The 14,398-nt window shown below is 45.9% G+C and overlaps 1 protein-coding gene across 1 annotated transcript in view; it reads left to right on the forward strand.

Annotated features, from left to right (window-relative positions):
• Positions 1-3,818: 3,818 nt before the first annotated feature.
• The window catches only part of OLFML2B (olfactomedin like 2B), a 36,447-nt gene continuing 25,867 nt past the window's right edge, over positions 3,819-14,398 (forward strand). Inside the window, 3 exon segments of the mRNA XM_014555053.2 lie at positions 3,819-4,471; positions 6,922-7,185; positions 9,186-9,293. Of these exon segments, the coding sequence (XP_014410539.1) occupies positions 4,289-4,471; positions 6,922-7,185; positions 9,186-9,293 (555 nt within the window). The 5' untranslated portion in view covers positions 3,819-4,288.

A 14,398-nucleotide genomic window follows, 5' to 3' on the forward strand; every position in this document is an offset into this window, starting at 1 on the left:
ATACAGCTCATTGTCTTGGTGCCTCAGTGACTTCATCTGTTAAACATGGAGAACAATACTTATTTTACATAAATATGCTGAGGATCAAATGAAGCAGGATCTGTAGGCACTTAGTAAAGGATGCACAGAGTTTATGTCAACTTGGATTCTCTAATGCCAAACCAAACTCATCTCAGGATCTTCAGATCAAGTTATCAGACTGACAGGTGGGAAGGATGCCACAGATATTGTATCTTGATTTCTGAAAGGTAGGTGACAAAAGTCTCTTAGGAAATGCTCTTAGACATGATGAAGACATGTGGCCTAGGCACCAGCACCTCTGACTGCCTGAACTATCACCAAAACAGTTCATATCAATAAAGAAAGACTTTTCCTATTATGTGTAGGGCTCTAGAATCTATCCCTATCTGAATGAATATGACTTTTTAAAGTCAGTGATTTGAGGACCTACTGTATAGCACAAGGAACTATATTTAATATCTTATAGTAACCTATAATGGAAAAGAATGTGAAAAGATATATATATACATATATATACACATGTATATATATCTGAATCACTTTGCTGTACACCTGAAGCTAACAGAACATTGTAAATCAACGATACTTCACAATAAAAATAAATAAATAAAATTAGTGATTTGCATTAAGTCAGAAACTATGCTTATTGAATTTGGAAATTACCCCCAAACTGAGATAAGAGCAAAAACAGCCAGATTTCAACAGAATGAAAAAATGAGCCAAAACCATCATGACATTCACTAGGAAAAAATGTAAAGGCCTGCCCTTGGGTTAAAAAAAAAAAAAAAAAAAGGAATATAGCTGGAAAGCACCCGATGAAGAAAACCAGTATAAAATTTACTTTAAAAAACAACAGGAAAAAACTGCATTAAAAAAAATAAATCAATGTGAATCATTCGTGCAATCTAACTGCCAAAAACACTAAGGCAATCTTGGGCTGTATTAATAAAACAACAATGGCCAGAAAAAGAGAAGAAATAGTTTCAATATGCTCTAACATCTCCTCAAACTGGAGCCTTTCTAGAGAAACAATAACCAGAATAATAGAAGATCTGGATGGCCGTGGGCCTGAGAAAAAGATGAATAAAATGGAGATAAAAGGTGAAGAAAGTGTGTATAGTTAGCTTGAGAAAGAGATTTAGGAAGTACTTACTTCCTATCTTTAAGTGGAAGAAAAGCTCTCTTGCGGGAAAGGTCTAAGACATATTCTGTATTAAGACTGTAGAATTGAACTTTAAAAGGATTTAAAAGTGGACTTTAAAAGGAGATATATTCTCAGTAGGAGAAAGAACTCATGGTTATGAGACAGCTGCCACACCTCCAGGGACCACGGTCAAAGTCCAAAAGTGGGGGAAGGGTGGTACCAGAAAGCTCCTCCCTCCTATTTGTTTCTGTTATCAGGAAGCAAAATATCTTCTCTAAAAACTCTCTGCAGATTTGTTTTATTCTATTGGCCAGAAATGAATCATGTGGCTACCCCTAGCTGTGAGAGACTGGAAAACTGAACGTCTGGCAAAAGAGAATGGCCAAGCAGTAACTAGAACCAGCTTAAACCAATTACAATTAGGTCAAAAAGCCTGAGAATAATACCCTTTAAATATCTAAAATAAAAACCCTTTTAAAAATACCTTAAAAACTCTAAGAACAATAGAGTGGAAAATGGAAAGAACTTGGGGTCCTTGATGACATCACTGCACTGCTGAACCGAATTTCAAATAGCCACCTCTGGTCTTAGCGTGGGAGAAGCATAAACGGCAATTTGATTAAGCCATTGTTGATTTTCTGTTCCTTGTAGTCAAATGCACGCTAATGGATACAAAGATGGTATTTATCAAGGTAATTGGGAATACATCCAATTGGAATATTTGTAGTCCCCATGCATTCAACCAATTTAATTGAGTGTCTCCTTTGTTCCAGGAACTGGCTAAACTCTGAGAATGTAATGGTGAACAAAACCAGACAAAAGCCCTGCCATCATGGAGTTTATAGTCTAGTGGTGAAGGCAGGCACTACTGAAACAACCCACCAAGGAATATAAAAATGTAATTCCCATAATTCTGCGAAGAAGAGGTACATGGTACAATGGGAGCATATAACAGAGGAAGTACTCTGGTGATGGAGTCAGGAAAGTCTTCCGTGAGAAGTGAGCACCAGTCTGAGATCTGAACATGCACATTCAGGCTGGTATCTCTACCTAGAATGGCCCCTCTCTCTTGCCTACATCTTGTTGATTTATCTACTGCCTTGTTGAAACCTTCCCATCCTTCCAGTCATCTTTAGTGTCAATCGCATGAAATCCTACCTTTCAATTTGAAGTGACCTATTCTTCCTTTAAGCCCCCTTTTAGCCCCTTCTTCCTTAAGCCCTTGGGATATGCTCTTACTTTGCCTTATAATTTGAGTACTTGTTCTGTTTACCTCCTCAGTCCCACTCGACTCCTTCAGAAGACATGGACTATCTCCTGTTCCCATTAAATATCCAGCAATCTGTTGGCTTGCACTTAGCCAACATTCAATATTTATTTTAATTGAATTTTAAAACTGTATTTGATAGACATTTACTCCCATCTAGTTTTGGAAAAGATTTGATAGCTTGCACAGAGTATTGTGTGTATGTGTGAGTGAGAGAGGTATTTTCACAAGCCCAGATAACCAGAACTTTGGGGGTTTGTCCATATACTGGGATTTTTTTTTTTTAAGTTTTAAGATATAATACTCTGAAGTCTTTACAGCCTAAAAACATATTAATAAGGGTTATTATACTTCTGTCAACTATCATCATTTATATGAGCTGAAGTCTCCTTAGATTTTTACTTAGATCATTACAACTCTTATTCTTTAACATAAAAGGCAAGGTGTTTGGATTTCCCAAAGATGCATAACACCATTCACATCTTCTAAGGGGTCTGGCTCTGTTTAGTATTTCCAGGGTGACAGTTGTCCCAGAAGGCACAGTAAATTTGCACGTTGTTAATCCTCTCAGTAGGTTTATAAAAGGGACACTGATTAAGGGACATTGTAATATAGTCGTACACTGTTGAAAGTGGACGCCCTCTTAGAAATCATCTAGTGACAGAGACCCAGAGACTTGTCCCAAACCACGAAGATAGTGAGAGATGTTCCCTTTGACGATCATTTGCCTCTCAAGGCAGTAGCTTCCCCCCACGGGGACACACAGAGTGTCAGAGATTTATTGACAAGGCCCTCTCTTTGTATTTAACACTCCCACAACTTAGGACACACTCCAGTAAGGAGTTCAATAGTTCTCCTCTGGGTGGAGGTATTACCAGGTTCTAAAGCTGTGGCAGGCAAGCAACCTACCAGTGGCGCTAAGTTCAAAGCTGCCAAAGCTCTTGCTTGCCCAGAGTCAAGTCAGGGAAAAGAAAAGTCCAAGAGCAAACGCTCCTTCTCTCCTCCAGGTGCAATAAAAAGAGGATGCCGAGGATCCTTACGGGCTCGGGCTTGGAGAGAGTGCCAGGCGCCTGCCTCCCAGCCCAGAGGAAACGCGCTCCTCTCAGGGAGAATGGGCACAAAGGATCCCCAAACTTCAGGGACCTCGCTCGGGGTAAACGTCCCTCGCTTCACCATTTGCGGCCAGATGAAAGTAAAGGGGCGCCCTTTTGAGTCACCCCCGGAGGGCTTGCACAGCAACCGAGGCCGAGTGGGGGGCGGGGTTGGCCGCGCGCCCCTCTGCCCGAGTTCGGAGCGCCTCCTGGTCCTCCTCCTCCGCGCCGTAACTGGCTGCATCTCCGCGGCCCCGGCACAATAGAGGCTCCGCCCTCCCTCCGCGCCAGCCCTTCGCTGCGCCCTCGCCCAGCAGCCCTCGTCGTCGCCGCCGCCGCTGCCCGCCCCGCGCGCTCACCGGGTCCCCTAACCCCGCAGGCTCCCCGCAGCCCGCCCCGGCGCGCACCGTCCCGCCCGCCCGCGTCCGCCCGGACCCCTTCCTTCCACCTGAGTCCTCTCCAGAGGACGACGCGCTCGGCTAGCCGTGCCACCTCCACCTTCCCCGTCACCCCCTAGCCTGCGCCCCACTCTCCACCGGGGCCGCACGGTCAGGGCTGATCGCGTCGGGAAGGAGATGACCGGGGCCTCTGGGGTGCACCCTCCTGCCTCACTGAGCCGCACCCAGCTTTAGAAGGCGCACTGAGTGGCCACTCCCGGGCTGCAGCCAAGACGCCCTCTCGCCTCAGTCCTTGCTGAGACACTCGCGACCCCCCTTAGCCCAGCTCTTCTCCGAAGGGGTTGAGCCCATTCTTGCCACGTCCCTCATGGCCAAATCTCTGCTGCTAGTTCTCTGCTTCGCTCTGGCTGTGGCTCCGGGATGGGGGTCCAGCACTCGCCCCACTGAGACGACTGAGCCCACTGAGCCCCCAGACGTGCAGACTGTGGCACCCACGGAGGACGAGATCCTGCAAAACGAGGCGGACAACCAGGAAAACGTTTTATCTCAGGTAGGCTGCGAGTCCCATGCCCCACCCCTCTTGCCCCGGGTGGTGGCAAGAAAACGGGTCCTCATTGAAGCGTTCAGAGGCAGCCGTTTCTCCCTCCATTACCAAAGGGAAGGGCATTTGTTTTTCATTTATCGGAATATTTTCTTAAGTGACAGGACATGGGTCCTCCTCTCTAAATCACGGGGTCTTTCAAGGTTACAGAATCGGGAGAAAGGAGAGGAGAAGGACAGGAAAACACCGCACAACTCCCTGAGAAGAAAGGAAAAAAACAGATCAAAACCTTTTGGTTCAAGGGTTTTGGAAAGTATGGCCATCTCTTGTCTGTGTGACTGTTTGTCAGAGCTGGAATGTGAAAACAGGCGGGCATGTTGGAAGCAGGCAGATGGCGTAACCCAAGGGGAGATATTTCATGACACAGAGTGAGACACCCAGGGAGAAGACAGAACAGCAACAAGTGTGATGAATGTGAGGTGACCTCCAAACAGAGACGGAAGAGCAGTCCCCTCATACGAGGGAGGTAGAATGGAAATGCAAATCCACTCAGGTCTGGCAGGTGGGGATTGGGAGAAATGACAGCTGATAAGGACAGGATCTGTAACATATTCTTTTACAAAGTACTTTCACTTATTTTATCGAACTCAATCCTCACACCCCCTTATTCCCATTCTACAGGTAAGGACCATAAGACTTGGAACAGTCAAGAACCCTAGAGATGGGCAGAGACAGGTCTTCTGACAGTCTTTAGCCCAGATCTCATGACTGTAAAAGATAGTTCTCTCTAGGGTGTTTATTCCAAGCTTTCCAGAGCCGGCATGAGGATTGTGTGGTGGGTGTCACCATAATCCTGAGGATGAGGGATGGCTGAGAAAGGATACCTGTGGTGCTGCCTGCACTTCCTCTAAGCCCCTAGACTGGGGTCATTGTCCCCCTCATGTAGAAAGAATAATCAGCTCCACTTTGGCATTAATCAAACACTAGTCTCCTTACCCTTCCTATAATAATTATGCAAATACTTGTCCTATACCCACCCATAACCTCACACTGACCCCCAAATCAAAAAGATAAAAATTTTTCACACTGGGGCTCTGGAGGACCATCAACAAAAGCTTTTCCTGAAACCTAAGCCTATTGAAGGGAAGGAATCCACCCAGGGTCTCAGAGCAGGGTTATGTAGGAATCTAGGCAGAGTTTCAGGGAGCAGACAGCTACAATTTACTGTCAGCCCATAAAGACCGGCCACTTAAGTCACCCTGAACTACACCTCCTTCTTCCACTGATCCATTCTGTGTTTAACAACAGTCCTAAAACAAATATTAGTATTAGAAGAAATCCAGGCTTTGCAAGAAAAACATTACAAGCCTTCTTCCCCCCTGACAGCATCCCAGGAACATATCCACTCCAATAAGCTCAGAGCCTGCCTGCCAGAGTCATTAGTCAAAGGAAGGGAACCCTCCTCTGCGTCCACAAAGGGAGTCCTGGCTTTGGGGATGCAGGGTCACTTGGAGAGGAGCTGGGGAGGAGCCTTTTCCCCAGCAAGTGCCTAGGATGGTGGTTCCAGAAAGCTTGCTATTGCGTGTTTTCCTGCCTGGGGAGGCTGGCACGACGCACGCTCAGAAGGAAATGCTTACACTGTAGAAGCAGCAAGTGCTGCCAGTTTGCTTTCCCGGCTTTGGCCTGGGGCTTGAGGGCAGAAGCTATTCTAGGAGCCAAATGAACCCTTAGGCCTAGAAAACCTTATTGACTTCTGGATCTGTCTCTCTCCTCCCACTTCCCTTTCTCCAAATCTAACCTATCCTTTGAGACCAGATCAGATTCCACGTCCTCCGAGAAGTCTTCCCTGGTGCCCAGCTAGAGTTGCTCTCTGTGGCCCTCTGTTTGAGATCCCACTGCACTCCCATTTCAGGGGCACTTATCACTCCCTACTTTTTGTGACTGCTCTTTATATATGTCCTGCCCTGTAAGCCCTTGAGAGCAGGCTCTCTGATGGCCCATTGCTTTACCTCTCACAGCACCTAGCTCAGTCCCAAGGTGGCACTCAATAAATGGTGAAAAATTGTAAAGGAGGACAGAAGCCAGTAGTCTTGAAATTGGAATGTCAATTTTCCAATCCCTCCATCAATCCCTTCTCCCTTCCATTTAAAATCTAAATCTGGATTTTAGCTAAGGCAGGGACTATTGGAAGAATGAAGGGGCTCATTTTTTTTTCCTTTAAATGATGAAAGGCTAGGTCCCCTTGAGAAATGCATAGCTTTCCAAGATAAATGAAGAGAGCTGAACTCTGAGTGCCTTCCAGGAAATGTTACAGTCAGCAAATTGTGTTGCAGTGACCTTTTCACTCCACATCAGAGTTGTCTGAGGTCGCTGGCTTTGCAGGACATCTGACAAAGTGCAGGGAACCTGACTGATGCGTGTTTGCACACCTCCAACCTGTTCTCTCTCTCCTTGTCTAGTTGCTGGGAGACTATGACAAGGTCAAGGCTGTGTCTGAGGGCTCGGACTGTCAGTGCAAGTGTGTAGTGCGCCCCCTGGGTCGAGATGCCTGCCAGAGGGTCAATGAGGGGACCTCCAGGAAGGAAGACTTCTACACCGTGGAAACCATCACCTCAGGCTCCTCCTGCAAGTGTGCCTGTGTTGCACCGCCATCAGCCCTCAATCCCTGCGAGGGAGACTTCAGGCTCCAGAAGCTTCGGGAGGCAGACAGTCGGGACTTGAAGGTAGGACCTGGTGTGCGACGATGCCTGCGTGAGAGGGTGCCTTAGGGATGCGTGAGTCTGGCAAGGCCATTGCTGGGGATCATAGGCCTTTGAATAAGTGGGATCTGTGGTAACGTTTACAGGAGGTCAGGCCCTGGGTCTGAGAGTGTTGCATGTGGACCCAAAGCTGGTGACCTGACAAACTGGTAATTTGCAACTCTGGTGTCTAAGGGAGATGCCTGGAGCAAAGTGTGCCCGCCTCTCTTGTAAAGCCAGGGAGGCAGGGCTGGGAGCAGCTGTCAGGCCCAGTCGGCCAAAAGAACTCCGTGTTCTTCTCCAGGAGAATTACTGCCACGATTTACTGTCAGCCCAGCAGGCACTCCGCAGTGGCAAGAGACACACAGAAAGCAATAAGCCTTCCAGGCCTCAGTACAAGGGCTCAGTGACCCAGGAAGGGGAGTTCTGGGGCCTGCTCTAGGTTTAGTCATCAAGTTGTGATCCTGTGATCCTGGTCCACAGGGTGTGGCAGCTCAGGCCCTACCTGCCCTATCTGATCCGTGCCCTCCCCTCTTCAACTGCAGCGTGGGGTCTTGGGATGAGCTTGGTTTGAAGTCACGCAGACTCGGGTTCAAAGCGTTGCTCTGCTACTACTTGCTGCATGATCCTACTCAAGTTATTCAACTGGTCTGACCTCAGTCTCCTTGAATAAAATGTGGGAAGACTAACATCGACCTCGTGGGGTTGTTTTGAGAATTGATGAGATGACAACTATTGAGTACTTGGCACAATGCCTGACACATGGTTGGGGCTCAGTAGACACCAGTTCCATAGTGAGTGACCATGTAAAGTGCTACTGCTGTGCCGGCAGAGGTACACACTTAGTAACTGGTCATCACTGATATCCCTTTAAGTAGAGTAGGGTTTACCAGTAAAATGAGTGTCCCAGGATTCAGCCACATCAGTCAGAGCTGCAGCTATGCTGTGAAACTACTTTCTGAACCAGAGAGGCACAGTCACCCAGTTTTACGATTGGACTCTTGGGGGATTGGAAACAACAGTAGGCAGAATGTTAGGAATCAGAAAATCATCCCAGTACATCCTAATCAGCGACCCTTCCATGGCTGTTGCCCAGGATTCAGCCATCTTCCTCTGGTGGGGAGGAAGGCGATTTTCTAAACATGAGCATTTCATACACGGAATTCTTCATCTAATAGCAAGATTGGGGAACAAAGATTGCACAAGTGTTTCCAGCAAACTCTTCCGGGGACAGTCCTTGGCAGGGAGGCTCCGTTTAAGCGTGTCTCACCTGCCCCTTTTGCCTGCACTCTGCACGCCCTGGATATCAGCAGCGTCTCAGCCACTTCCCTCCCAGTGGCTCTGTACTGGCAGGAAGGACAGTGTTGAAAAAACTAAGAGGGCTGGGCACCCTATGACATCTTGCCACCTCAAAGATGGGCCCCTGGGTTTCTTTTACCCCAGAGGCACTTTTGCTTTTAGAGCTAAGGAAAAGCTTGTTGGTGTCTTCCAGGGACTTCACCGGACAATGAAGCTGAGTGTTTCAGAAGCATATCCTCAAGGTGTTGATGTTTGTAAGCCCCTCTGTTGAGTGCTTATAGGTCTCTCGTTTCAGGCTAGGTAGTGTACTAGGTATCATGGGGAAGCAGAGACGAAGATGACACGGCACCATTTTCAAGGAGCTCCCAGTCTAGTAGGAAACACAGACGTGCACGCAACTGATAGACTTAATAAAAGAAGTGTAAACCATTCAGTGAAGGTGTCCAGACCTCAGCTGGCCTGGTCTTGTTGGATTCTCCTATTTTCTTACCCAAGTGACCCAGTAGGCAGAATACATCTACACCGTTGTGTCTGCCTGTGTGCCACCCACACAAGTGCCAGTTTCTGAGAGCCGCCTCTCAATTCCTGGCTCAGTGGCTTCCCTCCAACGTGGAGATCTCAGAGGAAACATCTGCCCCTGGCCAGTCAGCCCCAGCCGTGGACTAACACCTGCCCTTGTTTCATAGCTCTCCACCATCATAGATATGCTGGAAGGCGCTTTCTATGGTCTGGATCTCCTGAAGCTGCATTCGGTTACCACCAAACTGGTGGGGCGAGTGGATAAACTGGAGAAGGTAAGGAAGATTCTGGGTTTCCATATCTTTCTCTTGATGAGGCCCCAAAGTGTATCAAACTTCCCATACTCTTTTTTCAGAATGCATGTACTCTGACTAGACTTAATTCATTCCATACGTTGGAAAGAAAAATATATAGATGAAACTCTCATCCGAAATCATGCCAAATTGTGGGTGACAAGGTGAAATGCTGAAACATAAATGTAAATGCCTTCTTTTTTCATTAATAAGAACCACAAAACCAGTGTATACCTATTTTTCCCTTGACTCCCAGGGAACTCAGAGCTAAATGAAGTGTAAAAGTACAAGTAGCATCTTACTTCTGGTTTTAAGGTGGAGTTATCTCCCTTCTGGGTATATGGTTGCTAACTTTTTTTTTTTAACTTTTCTAGTGCATGCCTGTGTGTGTGTGTGTGGTAATCCATCTCAAATCCATTTTAGAGAAAGAAGACGTAAAAATGGTTACTATTAAATAATATTCCTTATTGGAAGACATTCAGGCTGATCACCCCCAGGAAGAATAGACTGGTAATGTAATTTTCGTAGACAGAGACACCACATTTGTATGATTGGGTTCCAGAGAGATGCACAGCCAGAGCTATGATTTCAGCTGGTGTGTGATGTGATGGTGGGAGACAGAAGTCGTCATAGACGACGATAATGTTGACATTGTTTTGCTGCTGTAATGCTTTAACATAGAGATAAGAAATCATTTAGTCACCAGAAAAGGAATGATCATCATTCAGCCTTACTGGTAAGAAGCTGATGGGTATGTTTCATCGACTGGCATCCAGTTCTTGAACAGATACTTGAAACTGTGACTGAAAGAACCCCTACTTGAAGTAGAAATATATTTAATTTTCAGCATGTTAATATAAGTGGCAAATTTAATTAAGGGATGACTGTAAACATAGCAATATTCCTCATGAAAAAGTGGGCTTTGGGGGGTCTCTACTGGAGGAGCTGAGACTCCCTGATGGGTGATTAATAGATGCAGGTTGTGAAAAAGGTAAGGATCTTTAGTGTGGCAGAAAGAGCACTCATTGGACTAGGAATCAGGACAGAGTGAATTACTCTTTGTTTGCCACTAACTGGGCAGCCATCCTCACCCTCTGCCGCCGTGAAGTGGGAAAGGTTCCCTATCTACTTTGTATGATTGCTGAGGGCATAAAAGTTGAGCTAATCATTTTGTAAATACTTTGAAACGGTGGCATAAAACAAAGCACTCAGGTTATGACCAAGGAGTGAGTGGAGGCAAATTTCCTTCTGTTGCTTCACAGAGAGAACTGGGGCAAGGATGATGAAACTATGTGGTTTCAAATGTTGAATTCAGTACACTCCTTACAATCCTCAAAATGTTCGTAGAAAGTGAACATCAGCTCTTTCTCCCTGACCCTTAGCCTTAGCTCCCCCAGTGCTGTGATGAAGTGTTTTCCATTTGCTCTGGGAGGGTTGGCAGAACCAGTCACTTCCATTACAAGGTCTAATGAGCAGGGTTGGGACACTTGAGCCCAAGATTTGTAGGTCATGGTGCCCAACAGGACTATGTCAGCCCACTCGTTTCAGCCCGCTCTTCTTGGAAGGGCTCTGTAAGAGAATCAGGTCACTTGGCATCTTGAATCTCTTCTTCCCCAACATTGCCAGCTGGAATGATGGAATGAGGAATGGTCAACACCATCCGACTACCAGTGGACTTCACACAGACTTGGGATTCTTTCTCCTATTTAAAAGCACTTGCTGATGCTTTCAAACAGGTTCAAAAGGAATTAAACCAGGATCCAATGGGAACTTGGAAATTAGTGCCTGTTTTTCCTTTGGCCCCTAGAACCATCAAAATGTGCAATACCCCTTTAAAAACAAAGATTGCTTTTCTATAGGAACAGGGGTAACAGCCACCTCTTCTGCTTTTACCTGACCTTGGCAGCCACACGTTTTTCATTCTGTCTGGAGAACACAGCCTGGGAAAGATAGTTCTGGAGGTAGAACACAGTGTCCATGAGGCCAAGGTCGGGTGCTCAGCCTCTGAGAAGGCCAGTGGGCTGAGCTCTGTTCAAGGGCTATGACCTCTTTCCAGCCTTGTCTAGCAGCAGAGCCCTCCCTGCTAACAAAGGCTAGAAGAGTGGGTGAATTTGGTGCAATGCCACTATCCCTGCAGGATGTATCTTCTGTGCAGTCGCACAATCACTGGGTTTTTGCCAAAATTAATCTTAGTTACATTGATGAGAGTTATTTCTTTTTCAGAACTGTGGAATGTTTAGTTGCAAAAACTGGAGCTTTACAAGCATCATCATCATCCATTATATTTGTATAGCATTTATGGTTTTAAAGCATCCCATATACATTTAGCTCATTTGGTCCTGTGAACTGGACAGGATGTGAGACCTTAGGAAATGAGATGGCTTTCCTACAATCACAGTGCTCAGGAAGTGTAGGCTGGAGCTCAGGCCTTCTGGTCCTTGGTCCAGAGCTCTTTCTAATCAAGCTCAGAAGTTTCTTCAAATCATTGTTGGCTGCCCTAGGAGCATCAGTTTTTCCTAACTAGAATTTAAAGCAATAGCTCTTCCAAAGGAGTTTCTAGGCAGAACCATGGCTATATCCTATAAATCCTGTTAAACAGGATTAAAGTTGAGTTAGGGAAGGTCCCATCCAGTGAGAGATTCCCCAAACAGGCAGCCCAAGATGACAGGGCGCTGTGGTGGACAGTAGACACAGATGGCTCTGGGCTCTGGGCCCACAGAGTAGAGCAATGTCTCTTGGCTTCAGGTCCAGCCAGTCATCTCCTGGCTCTTGCTGGCTGACTCTGTCTGCAGTTTGCAGGCATTGAAAAGGCAGAATGTTGGGTAAATGGAAAAAACACTCCTTTTCCATCATGGCTCTGCAGGAGGAATGGAAGTGAAACTCTGCTCCTGGTCTTTGGATATTCTTGAATCCCAAGGAGAGTTCTTTGGAGGTCAGACCAGACAAAAGGGGTCAGATTGGAGGGGCATTTTGCCCAGAGTAAGATCAGTTCTTGGCAGAAGAAGTGGGCACACACATGTGTGTACATCCACCTCGGGTCTGTAGGAGGATGGAAGAATGGAAACTCCATTTGCAGATGAAAGAGGAAGGAAGGAGAGAGAAATGGAATCTGAACTGTTGAGAACCTCGCCTCTTGGTGAAATCCGCTCTGGGAACTCTGCTTGGTGGAGTGATTTCTGCTGGGCTTTTAAATCGTGAAAATAACACATGCACAGAAAAGTGCATAAACAATGAATGTACAGCTTAGCAAATTATTATAAAACAAATACCCTTGCAACCACCACCCAGTTCAAGAAACAGAGCAATGCTCTACCCCAGAAGCCCCCCGCATGCCCTCCCTCACTCACCCCGCCTCCCTGAAAGGAACCTCTCTCCTGACTTTTATGTTATCTTCCTTACTTTTCTTTACAGTTTTATCACTTAAGGATGCATCCCTAAATACAATTGTTTTGTCTGTTTGGAACTTTAAATATATAGAATTCTACAGAATTGTATGTGTTTGTGTGTGCGTGTGTGTGTGTGTGTGTGTGTGTGTGTGTGTATGTTGGATTTCTTTCACTCAGCTTTGTTTTTAATACTCACCTATGTACTTTTTGTGGCTTGTAGTTCATTCATTTTTATTGCTGTAAGTATTCTAGTGTGTGAATAGACCACAATTTATTGATCTGTTCTACTGATGATGGATATGGGGGTTGTTTTTAGTTTTGGAATTCACAGTAGCCCCAGGAGCACCCCTCTATATTCACATCCCATACATGCATGCATTTCTCTATGATGTATAAGTAGGAACGGAAATACTGGGCCATTAGCTATGCTGATTGTCAACTTTAGGGGATACTGTTGGCCTTCCATAGCTATGTTTCACATCATCTCTGGATTCAACCAACTGTGGATCAAAAATATTCCCCCCCAAATTCCAGAAACTTCCAAAAAGCAAAACTTGAATTTGCCACATGCTGGCAACTATTTACATAACATTTACATTGTATTAGGTATTATAAATAATCTAGAGATGATGTAAAGTACCTGGGAGGATGTCCGTAGGTTAGATGCAAAATATTACACCGTTTTATATAAGGGACTTGAGCACGCATGGCTTTTGGTATCTATGGGGAGTCCTGGAACCAATCCCCTGCAGATACCAAGGAATGACTGCATCGCCCAACTGTTTTCCCAAGTGGTGGTACAGGTTTACATTGCCTCCAACAGGGTGTGAAAGCTCCACACACGTTCTTAACAAAACTTGGTCTTGTCAGACTTTTTAATTTTTATCAGTTTGGAGCGTATATCTTAGTAGGGCCATTTAACTGTGTACCAAAAATGTAACCTCCCCCAAACATCTTTCCTATTCATCTGTTGGAGGCCTGAAACCCCATGGGCATTCCTCCAGAACTGGGCCAAGTAGAAGTAACATCCCAGGTGGTCAGTGGCCCAAGAACCTTCAGTGTGGTAGGTCCAGACTGACACTCTCCTGACAATGACTTGGAAGGGGAGGGGATGCAGGAAGTATGGGTGTGTGCTGGAGCTGGGGGGCGTGGGCACAGAATATAGGTGCCAGAGGAGACAGGAATTGCAAGTCTAGAAGGAAAAGCTGTAGCTTCAAAGGCAAAGACAGACCCTATTCATTGCATGTAGGCCTGGCAGCAGCACAGATTGAGCTCAGAAGACTTTTCTGTGAGCTCTGATTACACCCAGAGACACAAAGACTCGTAGGCAGCCCCAGCCTAAAAACGGATTCTGAAGCAGCAAGACAAGAGGCAGGAGGTACAACCCTAATACCACATACTGCTTCCAGGAGCAGATTTATTATCAAAGTAAAGAAAAAGGCAAATAGAGGGACAGATCATTAAAATAATTGCTTCTAGCATCAAGGCTTTAGCTGAATTAAATCATGCCCATAAAAATTTCAAATCTTTGTGAAGAAACGCCCCACCCCCTCAGCTGCAGGACACCTGTCAATGCTTATAAGTACTTGGATATGACCGTGTACACAAGTGCCTTTGTATATGTGTGGGTGCATATCCCAGGCTCTTTAAATAGATACATGCCTGCAAGTTTCCCAAAGTGTGGTTTCTGTTGCCCAAGCC

Source organism: Camelus ferus, chromosome 21 (assembly GCF_009834535.1).
Source record: "Camelus ferus isolate YT-003-E chromosome 21, BCGSAC_Cfer_1.0, whole genome shotgun sequence".
Taxonomy (NCBI): Eukaryota; Metazoa; Chordata; class Mammalia; order Artiodactyla; family Camelidae; genus Camelus; species Camelus ferus.